Source organism: Salvelinus alpinus, chromosome 4, assembly GCF_045679555.1.
Source record: "Salvelinus alpinus chromosome 4, SLU_Salpinus.1, whole genome shotgun sequence".
Classification (NCBI taxonomy): domain Eukaryota; kingdom Metazoa; phylum Chordata; class Actinopteri; order Salmoniformes; family Salmonidae; genus Salvelinus; species Salvelinus alpinus.
Window position 1 is genome coordinate 88,950,787 of NC_092089.1, and position 23,002 is coordinate 88,973,788.

Sequence of the window (23,002 nt, forward strand, 5' to 3'; positions counted from 1 at the left end):
AAATAACAACAGCTGGGCTATGTACAGGGGGTACCGGTACAGAGTCAATGTGGGGGAGTTAGGCTAAGCTATTGCAGTCCCCCCTCTTTCTCAGGCAGTTATTGGAGCCAGGCTACAGCAGAGCCGATGCATCTTGTGGTGTTTGTAGTGGTCAACACCAGACTCGACATCCAGCTAAAAGTCAATGCAGGGAGCTCCTCTTTGCAGTGCAGCTTTAAGAGGATTGGAGAGGATGGGATCTGTAATATGTATTGTAGGCTCCTCCTCTCACAGTGATGTCAGTCGGAGGCAGAGAGGTGGGCAGTACTAAGGGACCGGGTTCATGCAATACTACTGAGACAACTAGGCACAGCTTAGCACACAGATACAGCATACCGTCTATTTCAGCCCCGCTGTAAGTGATACCGCACTAAGGAACACTTTCATCAAACTCCGTTGGGGGACAGAACACCACCCAGGCTACAGCCCATTTACGTGTTATTTTTTTGTTGCTGAATAATAACCTTTAAAAAAAATAAACAGTGCCGACAGAGCTGAAGTTTTCAGTAATCGTACCAAACTGTTTCATTTTTGTGCGCTCTTGGATGGAAGTTTATGCGCTTGTTAAAACGCTGTTACACATGCTCAATGAAACGATCTTCCATACAAGCGATTTGCACCATTTGTTGCAAGAGAGAGCATTTTAAAACACACGCAGGCTAGGGCTATTTCATGTAAATCAAGCGACTTGGACCATCAGCATCTCTCCTGCCGCCCGCGATTGAACCACAGTTAACCCAAGATATCTGAAGAGGAATTACATAGGCTCTTTGAGTTACAAAAATATTCTGCAATCAATGCTTTTGCCTCCCGCATGTGGACCATAGACTTTTTTAGGACATGGATCATTTGCTGTAGTGGATAACCCTATTGATGTGTGTTTTGTTTGATTCACGCTACCGAAGAGGATCTTTTTTTTCTCCACTTTTCCACTTCAGTGTAATTCTATGGCACTTCTTCTTCTAAAGCACTGATGTCGCTACGTGACGGGAATTGCGATTGATTTTCCATATTCTGTTTCAAGGGATAGAAGGTAAACATTATTATCATCACTAGTGTCAAGTAAAGACAGGTAACATAATTCATTTCTAATATTAGCTTATTTCATTCTGAATACAATCCTACAAGTTTTCACGGTATCATGTCATATGGCAATAATAGGTACATTTAAAAGGAAATTATTCAACCTATTTAAAGGAAAATAATTTTATGATGATGGTCAAATATAAGAATCCAAATTGACCATCAATTTACGCAAACTGTAGCCTATATGGCTACGGACCGGATGCCACATCGCAGTTGATTCGCGTCGCTCAATAACAGGGTTGCATGCATGGCACCATAAAATGTTATCAAACAACTTATAGATAAAATCACAATAATCACATTCAGCTTTAAAACGAGACACCCATTGAGTCATTGTTTTTACGCATCGGATTTGGACAGTCACAAAATCTATCGTGCAACAAAAAAAAAACCATTCATCTCGTTATAGTAAAGGTCTTTATTGTTATGATCACGACACGTTTCAAAACATTTATACTGTATTTTCTTCAAGCAGCCTATAGGGTATTATTGAATAGACTATTCAACCATTGCTGTCGCATAACAATTATTGTCGGTCATGAGTTATTCAATCTGTGCGTGCTCAACATTGGTATACTTTTTTCAAATTCCTGTTTAAGTAGGCTATGTAAACTAGGCTACTGCATACTTTTCGGAAGGTGAGTTTTTGACTGCACGTTTAATGAGCGGGTTAGCAGAGCGGTCACTAGCTGGCACAGCCACAAAGTCATAAAAAATCTGATTTTTCCACCTAATCTTAACCACACTGCTAACCCTAATGACGGTTAATGAGTATCATAATTAAAGCGGACCTCCCTGGTCAAATTGCATTATGGATAATGCACACAGCGACTGGAATGCAGCGTTTACCCTGTCAACTTCACGGGCATTATCCCCTTTTACAAAAGCATTGTCAGTAGGTCCATTATTTGATATATACGGACTGATTAGTGCTCTTGAGGAACACATTTGCTGTACAGTACACACAGTACCCACACGCTCCATGCTCGAAAAGGACATGCACTAGGCTATCCATGCTCCTTTTATTGAGGAGATTCACAGGGGCAACATAGTCACTACCATATAGCCTTTACATTTTACATAGCAGGCGATGTCATACTGTTATTGTAGTGGACGATAAGTATTATTATATAAACTAACCATAGGCCTATTCCTTGTTTGAGCAAATGGAGGCTATTCACATTTTATTCACAGCATGTTATCCAAGATTGATTGCTTAATGATTTTCTGACTTAGATGACATGTCTGAATTTACTCTTAGAAAGACGTGTTGAGTCTTCTAAGCTTTTCTGATCATTTATATGGTGTAGGCAGTGTAGGCTAACAAAGATTGATAAAGCTTTAGTTAGATCTACACCTTACTGATCATAACACGTCTACAGTCTCTTAGTTTTGCATTCATTCAAATGTACACCAGTGTGCTTAGTTGTCCTGTCCTTAGTTGTGATAATTAACCATTGCTTAGTTGAATGATAAACTATTCTTCAATGGTAGTTAAGTATGACATCTGAGTGTTCTACTTGGACGTGCAATTTTGACTGTGACTGGTGTTGCCTCTTACAAGTCCACCAATTCATAACTAGCTGGTTTTATATTGGTTCGTGGTTTTATAGCTGGTGAAGCTATATCAACAGTGTCCAAAACAATATCTGAGACTCCAGTTGCCAGCTTCAAAATGTGGTTGTGAATGGTCCTCCTTCTTCCTCTTGTTGTATTTATTATATGATATAATTATGACATTTTTTATTATTTTATTATTATCATATATTATAGTATTATCTTCATATATATTATAGTATTATTATCATATATATTACATTATATTATTATTATCAAATATAATATATCATATTATTTTTATCATATTTATTATATTATAGTATTATTATCATATGTACTATATTATTATTGCCATATATAATATACTATATTATTGTTATCATATATATTTTATTATATTATTATTATCATATATATTATATTATATTGTCATATATATTATATTATTATTATCATATATATTATATTATATTATTAGTATCATATATATTATATTATTATTATCATATATATTATATTATATTATTATCATAGATATAAAATTATATTATATATATTTTTATATGACTATTATTATTAGTTGTATTATCATTATTATCATTATTATTATTATTAATAATCCTGCTACCAGTCACTTTCTCTAATACCCTCCTATATCTACATTCATACCTGAAATACTCCAGTATCCCTGCACATTGTACATGTGGTATTGACACTGTGCTTGTCTTTATTATCTGTTTCATTTGTATTAGTTATGCTATTTTGATATTGATTACTGCGCTGTTGAGTCGAGCGTGCAAGTTAAGCATTTCACTGTACTTGTGCATGTGACAAATACAACTTTAACTATAATTGTATTTGAATTTAAATCACGTCTATATTTCTTCAGTAGCCTAACTTCCACAATGATTTAGAACGATAAACATAATTTGCACATACATAATGTCTGTCTCATAGGGCATGGCCACCATCAAACACAAACACAATCATGGGTATCAATTATGTGTATTTTATTGTGAACAGTATAGTCTTCATCAACTCTTTGGCTAACACACCAAACACGTCTCATTTAATCCTGCTGTGCTAAACTACTTTTTTTTCTCTCCAAATGCATAGATGTTAAAAAACGGGTTACCAAGCCAATGGTTTCTCGAGAATGATTGCTATTCCCTTTCCTAGAAAAATTACAATAATATACTGAACTAATAGTATTCACTGCTCTCCATAGCTACCAAACAAACTTGTGTTTGTGACAAATACAAATTGATTTGAAGGGTTGTTTGACTATCCAATCAAAAGTTTGAATAAAGCAAATGTTATCAAAAATATTTAATTTTTACTCTTTAGCATTAGATGTTCAAATGATCCTGATCTTTATATTGGCGCTGGTAGTCAACGTGTAATTAACTAACATGTCTCTTCACTGCCCTCTAGAGGTACTCTATGAACTGACGTGACACGATGTAAAGGATTTTCATGCCAATTTTTTGTGATGTTATCACCTTTGTGTTGGTCATTCTTAGTGATGTATCTATGGAATATCTTGACGTTTTCTTTCTCATATTAAAAACAGAAATGATTTTGATTATTATCTCATCGTGTTGACATTTCTATCCAGAAAATAATGCAACTGCACAAAAGCAAAAGAATATTCTCATAACTTTGAAATGTTTGATTTATTTTACCTCGGGATTGATATATGATTGATGCATTTACTGTACATTGGGACTAAATTAGATTTTAACAAATTTGACAGAAGAATTAAGACATATTGACAATGTATTCGTCTTATCTGAGCTAAAATGTCAAAAAGACAATACGATTTAGCTATTTTTTTTAAATGGTTCATTTTTATCAGCACGAATCTCCTCTGCCTTAGCTCTGAAGACCACAATCGTTACTTAGTGATGACAAATCTACCATTATTCCTCTTGTGACAACCAGATAAGGAAACTTCTAGGCTGTAGATCTTTTAAAGGGAGACTGAATAGATCTTGACAATAAACCTGTCTGTCTGCCAGTCTGTCGAAGATCCATGGAACCAAGAGAGATAGAGACTGGGGTTACCAAGATTGTGTCGCTTTGCAAGTCCAGCTTGCAAGGCTTATAAGAAATATCTCTTCATGTATATCCATGGACACCCAAATCACAGTTTTGGGGATAGAGAAGTTTGTTGCCGCTACTCCATTTCTGGAGTGACTCCATCAATCTTCCGTTTAAGATGCCAGATAAATACATTCTTTGGAAAGGTGAAGGTGTTTCCCCCCTCTCTCTCCTCTGCCACAGCTCAGTCTGATAATACTACCCTGCCCGACTGGCCTGTCCATCATATTGTCATGTAAAGTAATCCAGGAGCTGTCTGCTACCAGCCTCCCCCATTTCAGCTCTGTCTCCAGAGAGAGAAGAGAAGCAGAGTTGTCTTGCCTAGGGCTCAAAATAGCTCTTTCTGGAGCCTAGTGAAATGTTAGCATGGAAAGATGTTCTGCTTGATTGACATTTAAACTTTATTTTTCATTATTCATTCATTCATTATTTTCCCAATTCTTCGTTGTCAAACTGTTCTTTTTTGAAACTGTAAAAGTTGTAGCTCTTTGCTTGATCCCGTTAGATCCAATGTATAGTTTTGAAGATGGTGTAATTTGGTGAAAGATCTGAGCATAATATAATGAGTCTAACCCTAACCCTATAATGAGTCTAACCCTATAATGAGTCTAACCCCAACCCTATAATGAGTCTAACCCTAACCCTATAATGAGTCTAACCCTATAATGAGTCTAACCCTATAATGAGTCTAACCCTAACCCTATAATGAGTCTAACCCCAACCCTATAATGAGTCTAACCCTATAATGAGTCTAACCCTAACCCTATAATGAGTCTAACCTTAACCCTATAATGAGTCTAACCCCAACCCTATAATGAGTCTAACCCTATAATGAGTCTAACCCTATAATGAGTCTAACCCTATAATGAGTCTAACCCTAACCCTATAATGAGTCTAACCCTAACCCTATAATGAGTCTAACCCTATAATGAGTCTAACCCTATAATGAGTCTAACCCTAACCCTATAATGAGTCTAACCCTAACCCTATAATGAGTCTATCCCTATAATGAGTCTAAACCTAACCCTATAATGAGTCTAACCCTATATGAGTCCAACACTATAATGAGTCTAACCATAACCCTATAATGAGTCTAATCCTATAATGAGTCTAACCCTAACCCTATAATGAGTCTAACCATAACCCTATAATGAGTCTAACCCTATAATGAGTCTAACCCTATAATGAGTCTAACCTTATAATGAGTCTAACCCTATATGAGTCCAACACTATAATGAGTCTAACCATAACCCTATAATGAGTCTAACCCTATATGAGTCCAACACTATAATGAGTCTAACCATAACCCTATAATGAGTCTAATCCTATAATGAGTCTAACCCTAACCCTATAATGAGTCTAACCATAACCCTATAATGAGTCTAACCCTATAATGAGTCTAACCCTATAATGAGTCTAACCTTATAATGAGTCTAACCCTATAATGAGTCTAACCCTATAATGAGTCTAACCTTATAATGAGTCTAACCCTATAAGGATTCTAACCCTATAATGAGTCTCACCTGAGTTCTTCATTATGACAATGATAGAAAGACAGTCAGATAAGATTCTAGGATAGAACAATAGAACACCTTGCCTTTCTGGCTGATTCCAAATGACTTTGATTAAATCCTTCAAATATTGTACTAATTGTTTTACTATAGGGATGCTGTTATGGCAGTTAGATGGCACAACCATCTCAATGTAAAATATCCCAAATTGTAAAGTTTTCATACGGTAGTCATAGAGTCATTCTCAAGACAGTGTTCTAGCTATGTACTGTAGATAGAAAATGCACAGTTCCTCAGAACGCTTCTCAACACAGCTGTGCATAATCTCTGTGATGGATATTAAAATAACGGTGCTGGGAGGGGAAATGAAAGGCAGATTGATACTCTCTTTATTACCTCCTAACCAATGTGTTGTGGGAATCTACATCTCCTATAAGGCTTATGGTAAACGCTCAGAGATCAGATGGATAGGCCTGGAATGCAGCGAGACGTAAATAACAAATTCATATGTTAGTGATTGGATGTAAGTTGTTGGAATGATGTAAAAATAAGGTTGAAAAGCGAAGCGTTATTGAAGACATCCATGTTTAACCCCAGTGTGTTACAGCTGTGTGTTATGTATTATCTATTATAAGATGTCTTCCAAGGTTTGACATTAAAAAGGGGTCATGAATTCTCCTATTTTATATCACCTTTATTTTGAAGTCATACTGAGACTAGGGTCTGTTTTACAGATGAGCCCTGCATGAATACGCCAAACACATACAATACACAACATTACAAAACATATTAAGAAAAACGGACACATTTATCAACATAGAGGTCTCCGATCATGACTGTGTAAGTTGTTTCACATAAAGGGCGCAAAAAAACTAAAATAAGCTTTACCCAACTCTGTGGAAACTGAAGGGTCATCCAGTGTTATTCAAGCCTGAGACTGTTAGGCAATTTGTAAGTCTAAATTGATAGATACATAGGACGTTTCTGCATCAGTGCTTTGTAGATCAACACAAGACAATGCTGCTCTCTCCTTACATATAAAGAGGCCCAACCGACTTTTTGACACAAAACACAATGGTGAGTTCTAGAACCATCACCAGTAATAAAACTAAGAGAACAATGGTGAGTTCTAGAACCATCACCAGTAATAAACCTAAGGGCACAATGGTGAGTTCTAGAACCATCACCAGTAATAAACCTAAGGGCACAATGGTGAGTTCTAGAACCATCACCAGTAATACACCTAAGGGCACAATGGTGAGTTCTAGAACCATCACCAGTAATAAAACTAAGAGAACAATGGTGAGTTCTAGAATCATCACTAGTAATACACCTAAGGGCACAATGGTGAGTTCTAGAATCATCACTAGTAATACACCTAAGGGCACAATGGTGAGTTCTAGAACCATCACCAGTAACAAACCTAATGGCCCAATGGTGAGTTCTAGAACCATCACCAGTAACAAACCTAATGGCCCAATGGTGAGTTCTAGAATCATCACCAGTAATAAACCTAAGGGAACAATGGTGAGTTCTAGAACCATCACTAGTAATAAACCTAAGGGCACAATGGAGAGTTCTAGAATCATCACCAGTAACAAACCTAAGGGCCCAATGGTGAGTTCTAGAATCATCACCAGTAACAAACCTAAGGTCACAATAGAAAACATAATCTAGTGGTTTAAGTGTAGATGCTGCTGCACACATATAGATAATATCCCCTGAATCTAAAATAGACATAAAAGTGTCTTGGACAATTTACTTCCTATTAACCAAAGTCAGACGTGCTTTGTTTCTGTAAAAGAAACCAACCTTGAACTTCAACTTCTTCACCAGCTCAGTGACATGTTTTTTAAATGACAGTTTGTCATCAAGGAAGATACCAATATATTTCTAGTAAGGAACTCGCTCAATTTGTGTACTGTTCGAATTAATCATTACAAATGCATTTAAATCTGGGTTATGGGACCTAGAAAAAAAATATTCATGTTGTTTTGTTTACATTTAGCACTAGCTTTAGATCCAACAATGACCTCTGCAGTGCTATAAAAATCAAACTTCAAATGTGAAAAGTCTAGGCCCACCGATGGAGCAATTGAATACAACCCTGTATCTTCTGCATACAAATTTATATATATATATTTTTTTTACAGCATTATCAATGTTATTTATTTAGATTGTAAACAGTAGTGGGCCGAGGATCGAACCTTGGGGCACCCCTTTATGTAACTCAAGGAACTCCTATTTGACCCTATCTACCTTGATGTCCTGAGTTCTGTCATTGAGATAATTATGAAACCGTTGACATACATATTTACCCAACCCTATGGAGGACAGCTTATTAATCAGAATAACATGGTCTACAGTATCAGATGCTTTTGACAAGGCTACAAACATGGCAGTACAATTCATTCTATCATCTAAGGCATTTGTAATATAATTTACAACAATCATGGTAGCTGTAGTGGTGCTATGTTTAGGTCTGAATCCAGATTGATTCATATTAAGAACACCATTTACAGATAGATAGTAACATAGCTGTTTGTTGACCAATGATAATAGTATTTTTGCAAGACAAGGGCTCCTGGAAATGGGTCAACAATGATTAAGATCATGACTATCTCTTATGGAGTGGTAGAAAACTTTCCACAATTTTGGAATATTTCTTGATACTAAAGTTACATAAAAAATGTGTCTTACTGAGCCAGCAATGAGGGGCGCTACATACCTAAGCAGAGATGGGTCCTCATGACAAATCTTAAAATGCAACACAACTGCATGATAATGCATTAATTAAACTACCTTTAAGTCTCCGTTGGTCCAGGTTTCCTTTTGTAAAAGAGACCTGAAATTAAATTTAAAAAGTATAGTTTTACCGTAACTTCTAATCCAAATAACCTGAAAGTTGTTCTTGCTATAAGAAGCAGAGCAACTGCTATCATATCTCCATGCTCCCTTTTTGGATGGCCTAGTTTAGTTTTGGCAATAGGGACCTTTGCCCTCCAGGCAGGTTTTAGCACACAAAGCCCATGATAGAATTGTGGAATGATCTACCAAGTAAACTGGCATCAAATAAGAAAACACTGATTTATGAATACTGTCAGATGGTGTTGAAAACCATAGGGGGTTTTTCTTTTTACTATTGCCTATTTACTCATTTACCATGGGCTTAATGATAGAGAGAGAGATATCAGACAGACCACTTCTTTTCCATCTAATAACAATACACGGAGCATGTTAGAGAAAACTATTAACTCATGTTAATGATTTCAATTTATGATTATATTCTATGATAATATAATTATATCCTAATGTGAGACATGGTGGCTTTCGTAATGCGTCAATTAATTATTATGCAGAACATGGTGTTTTCTTATGGCAGGGGCATTCACGGAATCGTTCACATTCCATTTATTTAAATAAAAAATCAGATACTCAACAAATGAGACTTTTAAGTTAATTTGCTGTTAAAATGAGCAATGTATTTCTAATCTATGGTTCTGCATTAAAATGAAGGTTATTGCACACGCAGTAACACCTATCCACCCCACTGGAAGATGGATGTAGTCTGCGTCCTAAATAGTACCATAGCGTCCTAAATAGTACCATATATAGTACACATACTGTATATAGTACTTTAGACCAGGGCCAAATCTTAGTCGGTGTTTCCTGCTCGTAACGATCTGACTGATTCCCAAAATGCATATCTCTCAAACTCGATGACACCGCAAGGTCATCTCATGTACCAAACGTAATGCCTCACACTAGCTAAACTCATCAAAAAACATTCATACAAGTTTCTGTATCGACTACGCCAATGATGATCTCCTCTGATTCACGCACACACACACACACACACACAGACACCCTCCCTGCGATGAAAATATGAATTGGTTGATTACTACAATGTAACGGATTGATGGAATACGGCAACTAATAACCTGTTCGTGTCTTTGTGTTCAACGGGGTGTCATCAAAGGTTAATTGTGTAAAATGTCTGTTAATTTGCTCTCAAAGACATTGGAGGGATGCAGGCTCAGATCTAGTTAGGTTGATAGGTCAAGTTCAACCCTCTCCATAAGGGAGAATCATACTAATTACAGTCAGAATACATGGGTCGTTTGGAATGAAACCCTCTTCCCTAAATAGTGCACGATTTTTGATCATAGAGCTCTGGTCAAAAAGTTGTGCACTATACAGGGAATAGGGTGCCAAAAAGTAGTGCGCTATACAGCGAATAGGGTGCCCTTTTCAGACGTAACCTGTGTGTCATGTAACTTTTGCAGAGACATGACTCTTTCTCTTTCCCTCTCTCTGTCTCTCTCCCTCTTTCTCGCTCTCTACCCCAGTGACAGAGTTGCAGCTTTAAGAAAAAAATACTCCCACCCTCTCTGATTATGGACTTAGCAGGTCAAGCTCATGTGCTGGTGGTGTTACTCACCTGCCTGGTCTTGCTGTCCTGGGCCCAAGAGAAGGACTACACGGTGAGGGAGGAGCAGCCCGAGAATGTTCGCATCGGGAACCTACGGAAGGACTTGGACCTGAACCTTGACCCTGACGTCAAGCTGTCCTCGCCACTGCAGTTCAAGCCCGTCTACAAAACGGGCGATGTGCCTTTGGTGAGGGTAGAGGCCAACACCGGGGAGATCTTCACCACGGCTCATCGTATCGACCGAGAGAAGCTCTGCTCGGGAGTATTCAACGAGAAGCGCTGCTTCTATGAGATTGAAGTAGCCGTTCTGCCTGACGAGATCTTCCGTCTGGTTAAGATCCGGTTCCTGATTGAGGACATCAATGACAACGCTCCACTCTTCCAGTCCACCGTAATAAACATTTCCATCCCAGAGAACACTGCCATCAACACCCGGTACCCCGTGCCCTCTGCATTTGACCCAGATGTGGGGATCAATGGGATCCAACACTATGAACTTGTCAAGGTGAGCTCACACTTCTCTCTATCAGTATCGAGTGACTGTCACTGCTTGTGTGCTTGACATGAAGATCAATAGATTCTATTCTTAAGAATTGTTTGTTTTCATCCTTATTTGTTTGAAAAACAGTTACACAAATTGTTAACACCAGAAGATTGTCAACTGTGGCATTTAACGCTAGTTTAAATCATTTTAAATATTCCAGAATTCAAAATTCCAGAAAAGACAGGGTAGATGTATTAGGTACTAACTAGCTACATACAGTACCACCCCTCCCAGTATCACTGCTGTTCACCTGCATTTAGTTGAACCTATAAGGCTGTGTGTTAGTAGAGCTGTTCTTTGTAGTTAGACTTTATGGGCCACGTTTTCACGCTTAAATCAGAACAGAGCCTTAGGCCACCATGTAACCACTATGCTTTCTTTGAAAAGGCTTTATGTCATTATGTGTAGCAAGTGAAAAGCAAGGTGTAGTTTTGCTATAAACCATAACAACAAAAGTCCCTCTAGGAAATTGCAGACGCAGCATATCCCTCCAGTTTCTATGAAAAAGGTTAAATGTTGGGAATATTGTAGATTATTGACTAGAAAAGGAACTGTATTATGCTAATAAGTGCCTCATGCAGAACCCACCGTTATTTTTATCATCTAATTGATGTTCTATTCAATCGCAGCGCAATATTCTCATTTGCCTTAATGAAGTCGGCCTAAAACCAGAAAGTAGGATAATGTCATGCATTCTCCATTCATAGTCTAGACAATTCTCAATACATCGTGGAGGAAGATGAATATAGCAGATTATCTGAGGCCTGCTTGTGAATTCTAATTCTTACATTTTTTGAGAGGAGATATAGCACACCATTTGCTATGCGGGGGGGGGGGGGGGGCACTAAACACATGTACAGGCAGTAGCAGATAGTCTTCTATAACAAGCATCTACATGAAAAGGTTGCTTTGGAAAGGTTGTCTCATCTCGGTGACATGATGATGTTTTTTGGGAGCTCGATGTGAGATGATAATGAGACAAGTCACAGGTTGTCTCATATTAAGTTTGCTTTGTGTGAAAATTAACAGTTTCCTTGCTGCTCATGTCTGACTTGATTACCAATTAGCATTTTGAATGAGTTATTTCTGCGCCAAAGCCTCCCCCGCTGAAACGTCCTGAATTGTTCATGCCTGGAAAATGACCAGCCAAATGTTTGGCACATAGCAATGATGATGATCTCCAGTCATTCCCATCACCCTTTCATGACTGTTATCTCCTCTCATGTATATTATTGCTGTTTCATATCCTTGCCTCATTTTTTATTTTATTTTATATTTCCTATCCTTGCTTTTTTTCTCTCTCTCTCGTTTATTTAAATTCAGTTCCGTATCTTATCTTCCTTGGGGAAATATGTCTGTTTTGTATTTTCTATCCATCCGTTTCATTCAAAAGAGGTTTTCTGAAAAGCAGTCCATAAACATAAATACAACATAGAGGTACAGTACCCAGGAGGACATTAATTCAAGTGAATTTTAGAAGTGCACTATACAGTCTTACAGTACAGGGCATAGTTTAGTTCTTTTGGGGTTTGTGCGAGCATTCCTAGAATAGCTGCTGGTCTTTAATCCACCCCTTGGACTATCTTTGTATGGTCCTCAGAGATTTGTCTTGGAGCTCCATACAGAATAATAGTTTACTACCACAGTGTTCCTGTTTTGTCCCTGACATCAAGCTGTAACTGCTACCATTGTGTGTCATCACAGAGTTCCTGTTTTGTCCCTGACATCAAGCTGTAACTGCTACCATTGTGTGTCATCACAGAGTTCCTGTTTTGTCCCTGATATCAAGCTGTAACTGCTACCATTGTGTGTCATCACAGAGTTCCTGTTTTGTCCCTGACATCAAGCTGTAACTGCTACCATTGTGTGTCATCACAGAGTTCCTGTTTTGTCCCTGACATCAAGCTGTAACTGCTACCATTGTGTGTCATCACAGAGTTCCTGTTTTGTCCCTGACATCAAGCTGTAACTGCTACCATTGTGTGTCATCACAGAGTTCCTGTTTTGTCCCTGACATCAAGCTGTAACTGCTACCATTGTGTGTCATCACAGAGTTCCTGTTTTGTCCCTGATATCAAGCTGTAACTGCTACCATTGTGTGTCATCACAGTGTTCCTGTTTTGTCCCTGACATCAAGCTGTAACTGTTACCATTGTGTGTCATCACAGTGTTCCTGTTTTGTCCCTGACATCAAGCTGTAACTGCTACCATTGTGTGTCATCACAGTGTTCCTGTTTTGTCCCTGACATCAAGCTGTAACTGCTACCATTGTGTGTCATCACAGTGTTCCTGTTTTGTCCCTGACATCAAGCTGTAACTGCTACCATTGTGTGTCATCACAGTAGGCCAGTTCTGTCCCCTCAGCTGACAGACATATACTGTAGGCTAGCTGATATTAGAAAGGACAGATGAGAAATGACAGCCACCTTAATTCAAAACCAGGTTGACTCTGTCTTTTCATATGGAGGGCTAATACACAATAACATCCCATATAGTCTGTTTGATATCACACATAATGGTCAGTAACCCTTTACTTGAAAGTGGTATAGGCCTAAAATAAGGCATCTATATCACCTTTATGAAACCAGTAATGCCACCTTAATAATGAGTGTCGCAGTATGATCCATAGCAACCTTTTAATTATGGGATTCTAAAATGGAATGTTTACCATTAGCAGCGTCAGTGCTGGTACTGCTACGTCGTCTTGGAATGACGCAAAGGTGTTCTAAGAACACGTCCAAGGTCAGGGGAAAGTAATACCATGCATGGATGCAGGAGTCTCTTCCGTTAGGAACAGATTTTATCACTTAAAGCGTACCTCTTTACAGGTTCCTCCTCAGGCCCTGACTGTGTCGCAAACGGCACCCTATTCCATATAGGTTTCTGGTCAAAAGTAGTGCACTATATAGGGAATAGGGTGCCATTTGAGACATTGACCGTGTGAGGCAGGTCAGGCTCAAGGGATATCGGTATTGATTTTGGTTGTTTTGGGTTCTACACTTCTCCAAATGTTATTTTTCTCCAAGAATTTTAAAGAGATTTGCACCACACTGCAGGAAACCGAATCCTTCCTATTTTGAGGGATTTTCAGTGTGTCTCAACAGCATTTGTTGTGGGCGGGCGCTGTCGGCATCACCTTGTGTAGATCAATATCCTGCTATATGAGAGCCAGATAAACTCGGTGTTGAGAGAAAGAGGAAGTCTTTTTTTTGTTGTGTGGATTTGGAGCAACAACTCATCTTTGTTTAAAAATGTACACATCTCACTTGTTTGCCTGGCTATTATGAGCAGATGGTAGAACAATTAGGTTCTGCCTGTCATAGAAAACAAAAGAGAAATGTTGAAAATGTGTAACGCCACAGTTTATTTATACTGCATGTTCATTTACAGATGCCAGTTATGCCGTAATACTGCATATAGATTCAACATGTTGGAGCTCTCTCTTCAAAACACTCAAATTGGCATTTCATAATTGATTAATGTTCTTCGTTGGATGCTGCTTGCTGCAGAATGGACAATTAAACAAAGAGCTCAGCTAGCTAACTGCCTGTGTTCAGCTCACTGCATGTGTTCAGCTCACTGCCTGTGTTCAGCTCACTGTCAAGCGCTTCCAGTTTTCATTTGTTTCTGATTTTGACACATTATCTTCCGCCAGAGGTTGACAAGAGGAAACAAACAATTCTGTGCTGGTTTTGTCTAAATGATATGCATCAGATCATGGCCAGTGGCAAGGGAGACTTCCATCAGTATTGTATAAAAGGGATGTTATAGCCAATGATAAATAGCCTAGCCCGTCGGCCCATCCACCACCATTAGCATAGCTATGAAAGGCTGATATATTCAAAGCACCATCCCAGTCTCCTCTAGGTTTAATCAGGTCATCAACGTGATTCAATCCCAGTCTCCTCTAGGTTTAATCAGGTCATCAACGTGATTTAATCCCAGTCTCCAGGTTTAATCAGGTCATCAACGTGATTCAATCCCAGTCTCCAGGTTTAATCAGGTCATCAACGTGATTGAATCCCAGTCTCCAGGTTTAATCAGGTCATCAACGTGATTCAATCCCAATCTCCTCTAGATTTAATCAGGTCATCAACCCTATTCAATCCCAGTCTCCTCTAGATTTAATCAGGTCATCAACGTGATTCAATCCCAGTCTCCTCTAGATTTAATCAGGTCATCAACGTGATTCAATCCCAGTCTCCTCTAGGTTTAATCAGGTCATCAACGTGATTCAATCCCAGTCTCCTCTAGGTCTAATCAGGTCATCAACGTGATTTAATCCCAGTCTCCTCTAGATTTAATCAGGTCATCAACGTGATTCAACCCCAGTCTCTTCTAGATTTAATCAGGTCATCAACATATTTCAATCCCTGTCTCCTTTAGATTTAATCAGGTCATCAACGTGATTCAATCCCAGTCTCCTCTAGATTTAATCAGGTCATCAACGTGATTCAATCCCAGTTTCCTCTAGATTTAATCAGGTCATCAACGTGATTCAATCCCAGTCTCCTCTAGATTTAATCAAGTCATCAACGTAATTCAATCCCAGTCTCCTCTAGGTTTAATCAGGTCATCAACGTGATTCAATCCCAGTCTCCTCTAGATTTAATCAGGTCATCAACGTGATTGAATCCCAGTCTCCAGGTTTAATCAGGTCATCAACGTGATTCAATCCCAATCTCCTCTAGATTTAATCAGGTCATCAACCCTATTCAATCCCAGTCTCCTCTAGATTTAATCAGGTCATCAACGTGATTCAATCCCAGTCTCCTCTAGATTTAATCAGGTCATCAACGTGATTCAATCCCAGTCTCCTCTAGGTTTAATCAGGTCATCAACGTGATTCAATCCCAGTCTCCTCTAGGTCTAATCAGGTCATCAACGTGATTTAATCCCAGTCTCCTCTAGATTTAATCAGGTCATCAACGTGATTCAACCCCAGTCTCTTCTAGATTTAATCAGGTCATCAACATATTTCAATCCCTGTCTCCTCTAGATTTAATCAGGTCATCAACGTGATTCAATCCCAGTCTCCTCTAGATTTAATCAGGTCATCAACGTGATTCAATCCCAGTTTCCTCTAGATTTAATCAGGTCATCAACGTGATTCAATCCCAGTCTCCTCTAGATTTAATCAAGTCATCAACGTAATTCAATCCCAGTCTCCTCTAGGTTTAATCAGGTCATCAACGTGATTCAATCCCAGTCTCCTCTAGATTTAATCAGGTCATCAACGTGATTCAATCCCAGTCTCCTCTAGGTTTAATCAGGTCATCAACGTGATTCAATCCCAGTCTCCTCTAGATTTAATCAGGTCATCAACGTGATTCAATCCCAGTCTCCTCTAGATTTAATCAGGTCATCAACGTGATTCCATTCTAGTCTCCTCTAGGTTTAATCAGGTCATCAACGTGATTCAATCCCAGTCTCCTCTAGATTTAATCAAGTCATCAACGTGATTCAATCCCAGTCTCCTCTAGATTTAATCAGGTCATCAACGTGATTCAATCCCAGTCTCCTCTAGATTTAATCAGGTCATCAACGTGATTCAATCCCAGTCTCCTCTAGATTTAATCAGGTCATCAACGTGATTCCATTCTAGTCTCCTCTAGGTTTAATCAGGTCATCAACGTGATTCAATCCCAGTCTCCTCTAGATTTAATCAAGTCATCAACGTGATTCAATCCCAGTCTCCTCTAGATTTAATCAGGTCATCAACGTGATTCAATCCCAGTCTCCTCTAGATTTAATCAGGTCATCAACGTGATTCAATCCCAGTCTCCTCTAGATTTAATCAGGTCATCAACTTGATTCAATGATACATCAGATGACAATCTGAAACATTGAAAGAGTCTGCAATGAGGCGATTTCAGTCAGCCGCCCCCAATATCAGCCAACTGCGGCTCTACATCATTGTTTGCTACTGAGATGGAATGTTTGATTGTTGTGATTGGACGACAAATATCACTGGACGACTAATATCATTGGACGACTAATATCATTGGAAGACTAATATCATTGGACGACAAATATCATTAGACGACTAATATCATTGGACGACTAATATCATTGGACGACTAATATCATTGGACGACTAATATCATTGGACGACAAATATCATTAGACGACTAATATCATTGGACGACTAATATCAATGGACGACTAATATCATTGGACGACTAATATCATTGGACAACTAATATCATTGGACGACTAACATCATTGGATGACTAATATCATTGGACGACTAACATCATTGGACGACTAATATCATTGGACGACTAATATCATTGGACGACTAATATCATTGGACGACTAATATCATTGGACGACTAATATCATTGGACGACTAACATCATTGGACGACTAACATCATTGGACGACTAACATCATTGGACGACTAATATCATTGGACGACTAATATCATTGGACGACTAATATCATTGGACGACTAATATCATTGGATGACTAATATCATTGGATGACTAACATCATTGGACGACTAATATCATTGGATGACTAACATCATTGGACGACTAATATCATTGGACGACTAATATCATTGGACGACTAATATCATTGGACGACTAATATCATTGGACGACTAATATCATAGGACGACTAATATCATTGGACGACTAATATCATAGGACGACTAACATCATTGGACGACTAATATCATAGGACGACTAACATCATTGGATGACTAATATCATTGGACGACTAACATCTTCTGATGACTAATATCATCGGACAACTAATATCATTGGACGACTAATATCATAGGACGACTAACATCATTGGACGACTAATATCATCGGACGACTAATATCATTGGACGACTAACATCTTCTGATGACTAATATCATCGGACAACTAATATCATTGGACGACTAATATCATTGGATGACTAATATCATTGGACGACTAATATCATTGGACGACTAATATCATTGGACGACTAATATCATTGACAAGATGTTATATATCTACATAAATGTTTAATTTATAGATCTCTACACATACACTATTTACAAAAGTATGTGGACACCCCTTCAACTTAGTTGATTCGGCTAGTTCAACCACACCCATTTATGACAGGGGTATAAAATTGAGCACACAGCCATGCATTCTCCATAGACAAACATTGGCAGTAGAATGGCCTTACTGAAGAGCTCAGTGATTTTCAACGTGGCACTGTCATTGGATGCCACCTTTCAAACAAGTCAGTTAGGCAAATTTCTGCCCTGCTAGACCTTCCCCGGTCAACTGTAAGTGCTGTTAATGTGAAGTGAAAATATCTAGGAGCAACAATGGCTCAGCTGCAAAGTGGTAGGCCACACAACCTCGCGGAACATGACCGCTGAGTGCTGAAGCGCGTAGAGTGTAAAAATGTTCTGTCCTTGGTTACAACACTCACTACTGAGTTCCAAACTACCTCTGGAAGCAACGTCAGCACAAGAACTGTTCGCTGGTAGCTTCATGAAATGGGTTACCATGGCCGAGCAGCCACACACAAACCTAAGATCACCATGCCAAGCGTCGGCTGGAGTGGTGTTAAGCTTGCCACCATTGGACTCTGGAGCAGTGGAAACGCGTTCTCTGGAGTGATGAATCACGCTTCACCATCTGGCAGTCCGTCAGACGAATCTGGGTTTGGCGGATGTCAGGAGAACCATACCTACCCCAATGCATAGTGCCAACTGTAAAGTTTGGTGGAGGAGGAATCCTGGTCTGGTGCTGTTTTCATGGTTCGGGCAAGGCCCCTTAGTTCCAGTGAAGGGGAATCTTAACGCACCTGCATACAATGACATTTTAGACGATTCTGTGCTTCCAACTTTGTGGCAACAGTTTGGGGAAGGCCCTTTCCTGTTTCAGCATGACAATGCCCCCGTGCACAAAGCGAGGTCCATACAGAAATTGTTTGTCGAAATTGGTGTGGAAGAACTTGACTGGCCTGCACCGAGCCCTGATCTCAACCCCATTGAGCTCCTTTGTGATAGGAACAATGACTGCTAGCCAAGCCTAATTGCCCAACATCAGAGCCTGTCCTCACTAATGCTCTTTTGGCTGAATGCAAGCAAGTCCCCGCAGTAATGCTCCAACATCTAGTGGAAATCCTTCCTAGAAGAGTGGAGGCTGTTGTAGCAGCAAAGGGGGACCAATTCCATATTAATGCCCATGATTTTGGAAGGAGATGTTCGACGTGCAGGTGTCCACATACTTTTTGGCTTGTAGTATATATCTTGTCAAAAGCGCAACGTGATTGCAAAAGAGACAGGTTGTAGTGTCTGACTGAAAAACGGACAATATTGGTGTTTGAATTTATTGATATAAAGTGGGACATGGTTGTATGGTTGCGGGATATGGGACAAATGGCCAAAATACGGGACATGTGGTCACCCTATGAATTGAAGAGGGCAGTCCATGAGTGCTGACCGAAGGATATCAAGGATCTGGAAAGTGTCTGTGGAAGAATGGTCTCCATCCCAATGTGTTCTCCAATCTCATAAATTATTATAGAAAATTGTTCAGTGCATTCATCCTTGCAAGAGGAGGGTGTACAAAGTATTGAAAATATGGGTGGCAAATATATTTAAACCTAGATTTTGGGAAAAAAAAATAACATTACTTGTTAAACAAAATCTCTAGATATATGATCCCTATATTTTGTTTGATGGCACATAGCCTTAAGCTTCACGGTTTGTTTTCGTATTGTTTACTGTTTTGTTGGCGACATCCCCTATTAAAAGTATGTACGCTTACCACGCTGCACCTTGGTCTCATCCTTCCGACGACACCCGTGACAGAACTTCCCACCACCAAAGGACCAAGCAGCATGGTAGAGAGGACTCCTGGACATGGGAGATCCTGGATGGTAAGGTACCCTGGAGGCAGGCTGGGGAGTATCGCCGTCCAAGGGAGGAACTGGAGGCAGCTAAGGCGGAGCGGCAGCGTTATGAGGGAACACGGCTGGCAAGGAAGCCCGAGAGACAGCCCCCCAAAAAATGTCAGGTTGGAGACCTGAGCCAACTCCCCGTGCTTACCGTGGCGAGCATGTGACTAGTCAGGCCCTGTGCTATGGGGTGATGCGCACTGTGTCTCGGTTGAGCATTCACAGGCCGGTGTGCTCGGTGCCAGCGTCCCGCATTTGCCGTGGGCATCCAGCCAGAACGGGTTGTGCCAGCTCTGCGCTCGAGACCGCCAGTGCGCCTCCATGGCCCAGTGTATCCTGTGCCTCGGCCAAGGAAGAACCTTCCTGTATGTCTCCCCAGCCTGTGCCTGCTCCCAGAGCCAGGCCTCCTGTGTGTCTCTCCACTCCAGAGACGGCCTCCAGCCCGGGGCCTCCAGAGACGGTCTCCAGCTCGGAGCCTCCAGACACGTTCTCCAGTCCGGAGCCTCCAGCGATGGCCTCCAGTCCCTCCAGCGACGGCCTCCAGTCCGGAGCCTCCAGCGAGGGTGCCCAGTCCGGGGCCCGCAACGAGGGTGCACAGTTCGGGGCCCGCAACGAGGGTGCCCAGTCCGGGGCCCGCTACGAGGGTCCCCAGTCCGGGGTTGGCGGCGAGGGTCCCTGCACCAGAGGTGCCACCAAAGTGGGGTGAGCCAGCAGGGTCTGCGTCCCGCACCTGAGCCGCCGCTGCGGATAGATGCCCACCCAGACCCTCCCCTATAGGTTTAGGTTTTGTGGCCGGAGTCCGCACCTTTGGGGGGGGGGTAATGTCATGCCCTGACCTTAGAGTTCCTTTCTATGTCTCTTTTTGGTTTGGTCAGGGTGTGATTTGGGGTGGACATTCTATGTTTTGTTTTTCTATTATTTTCTATTTCTAGGTTTTTGCTGGGTATGGTTCTCAATCAGGGACAGCTGTCTATCATTGTCTCTGATTGGGAACCATACTTAGGTAGTTTTTTTCCACCTGTCATTGTGGGAAGTTAACTTTGTTTGATGGCACATAGCCTTAAGCATCACTGTTTGTTTTTGTATTGTTTACTGTTTTGTTGGCGACATCTACTATTAAAAGTATGTATGCTCACCACGCTGCACCTTGGTCTCATCCTTCTGACGACACCCGTGACAAGATGAATGCTTCATCACCATGGTTTAGGAGTCCAAACTGGGTGAAGCTGAAGTATCTGCTTTCTTTTTAAACTGTACAGTTTTGTATTTTATTTAAAGGTTATTGTCACTGCACCTTAGGGCCCAGTGATTCATATTCTTAACCTTTTCTACAGTAAGTTTGCTTGCCCTAAATGTTATCACAAACCAACAGCCTAATTTGAATTCACTGAAGTAAAAATAAACAGCCATTATAGATAGTTAGTTATTGCTCTCTGAAACTGATTGAAATGCTCTAAATGTGTGACAATGAGACAGAGGTGGGGAATAATCTGTCTGGCTCATAAATCATCTTTAGGAGCACCTATGACATTGACTGGATGGAAGCACAGTGCCAAAGTCCCAGATACTAAAGTCTATACTAAGATTTAACAACCATATTGTATGAAGGGCCAATATGTTATGATTCACTGTATTGCAGAGGTAAAATCACTCCTATGAATTTCATCAAAGTCGTAGTACAGTTATTTTAATGTCAGCTTGGTCAATGGTCAAATCGTTACTCACTAAACAAATGTGGAGCTCTTAGTAATTACTACTTCATGTTTAAAGAATCACTCCATGAATATACATCTTATACTAGAACTCATCTTCTACTGGAACTCATCTTCTTCTAGAACTCATCTCCTTCTAGAACTCATCTTCTACAGAACTCATCTTCTACAGAACTCATCTCCTTCTAGAACTCATCTCCTTCTAGAACTCATCTTCTTCTAGAACTCATCTTCTTCTAGAACTCATCTTCTACTAGAACTCATCTTCTACTAGAACTCGTCTCCTTCTAGAACTCATCTTCTACTAGAACTCATCTTCTTCTAGAACTCGTCTCCTTCTAGAACTCATCTTCTACTAGAACTCGTCTCCTTCTAGAACTCATCTTCTACTAGAACTCATCTTCTTCTAGAACTCATCTTCTACTGGAACTCATCTTCTTCTAGAACTCATCTCCTTCTAGAACTCATCTTCTACAAGAACTCATCTTCTACTAGAACTCATCTTCTTCTAGAGCTCATCTTCTTCTAGAACTCGTCTCCTTCTAGAACTCGTCTTCTACTAGAACTCATCTTCTTCTAGAACTCGTCTTCTACTAGAACTCATCTTCTTCTAGAACTCATCTTCTACTGGAACTCATCTTCTTCTAGAACTCATCTCCTTCTAGAACTCATCTTCTACTAGAACTCATCTTCTTCTAGAACTCATCTTCTTCTAGAACTCATCTTCTCCTAGAACTCATCTTCTTCTAGAACTCATCTTCTTCTCGAACTCATCTTCCACTAGAACTCATCTTCTTCTAGAACTCATCTTCCACTAGAACTCATCTTCTTCTAGAACTCATCTTCTACAGAACTCATCTCCTTCTAGAACTCATCTTCTTCTAGAACTCATCTTCTACTAGAACTCGTCTTCTTCTAGAACTCATCTTCCACTAGAACTCATCTTCTTCTAGAACTCATCTTCCACTAGAACTCATCTTCTTCTAGAACTCATCTTCTACTAGAACTCATCTTCTTCTAGAACTCATCTCCTTCTAGAACTCATCTTCTTTTAGACCTCATCTTCTACTAGAACTCATCTTCTTCTAGAACTCATCTCCTTCTAGAACTCATCTT

At 39.8% G+C, this 23,002-nt stretch overlaps 1 protein-coding gene across 2 annotated transcripts in view; it reads left to right on the forward strand.

Annotated features, from left to right (window-relative positions):
• Positions 1 to 310: 310 nt before the first annotated feature.
• Positions 311 to 23,002, forward strand: part of LOC139574647 (protocadherin-11 X-linked-like) — a 320,987-nt gene continuing 298,295 nt past the window's right edge. Inside the window, exons 1-2 of one of the 2 annotated variants that reach the window (XM_071399405.1) lie at positions 311 to 1,072; positions 10,649 to 11,236. In XM_071399405.1, the coding sequence (XP_071255506.1) occupies positions 10,697 to 11,236 (540 nt within the window). In that variant the 5' untranslated portion in view covers positions 311 to 1,072; positions 10,649 to 10,696. The remainder of the gene's footprint in view (positions 1,073 to 10,648; positions 11,237 to 23,002) is intronic. The other variant, XM_071399406.1, reaches the window with a different exon arrangement.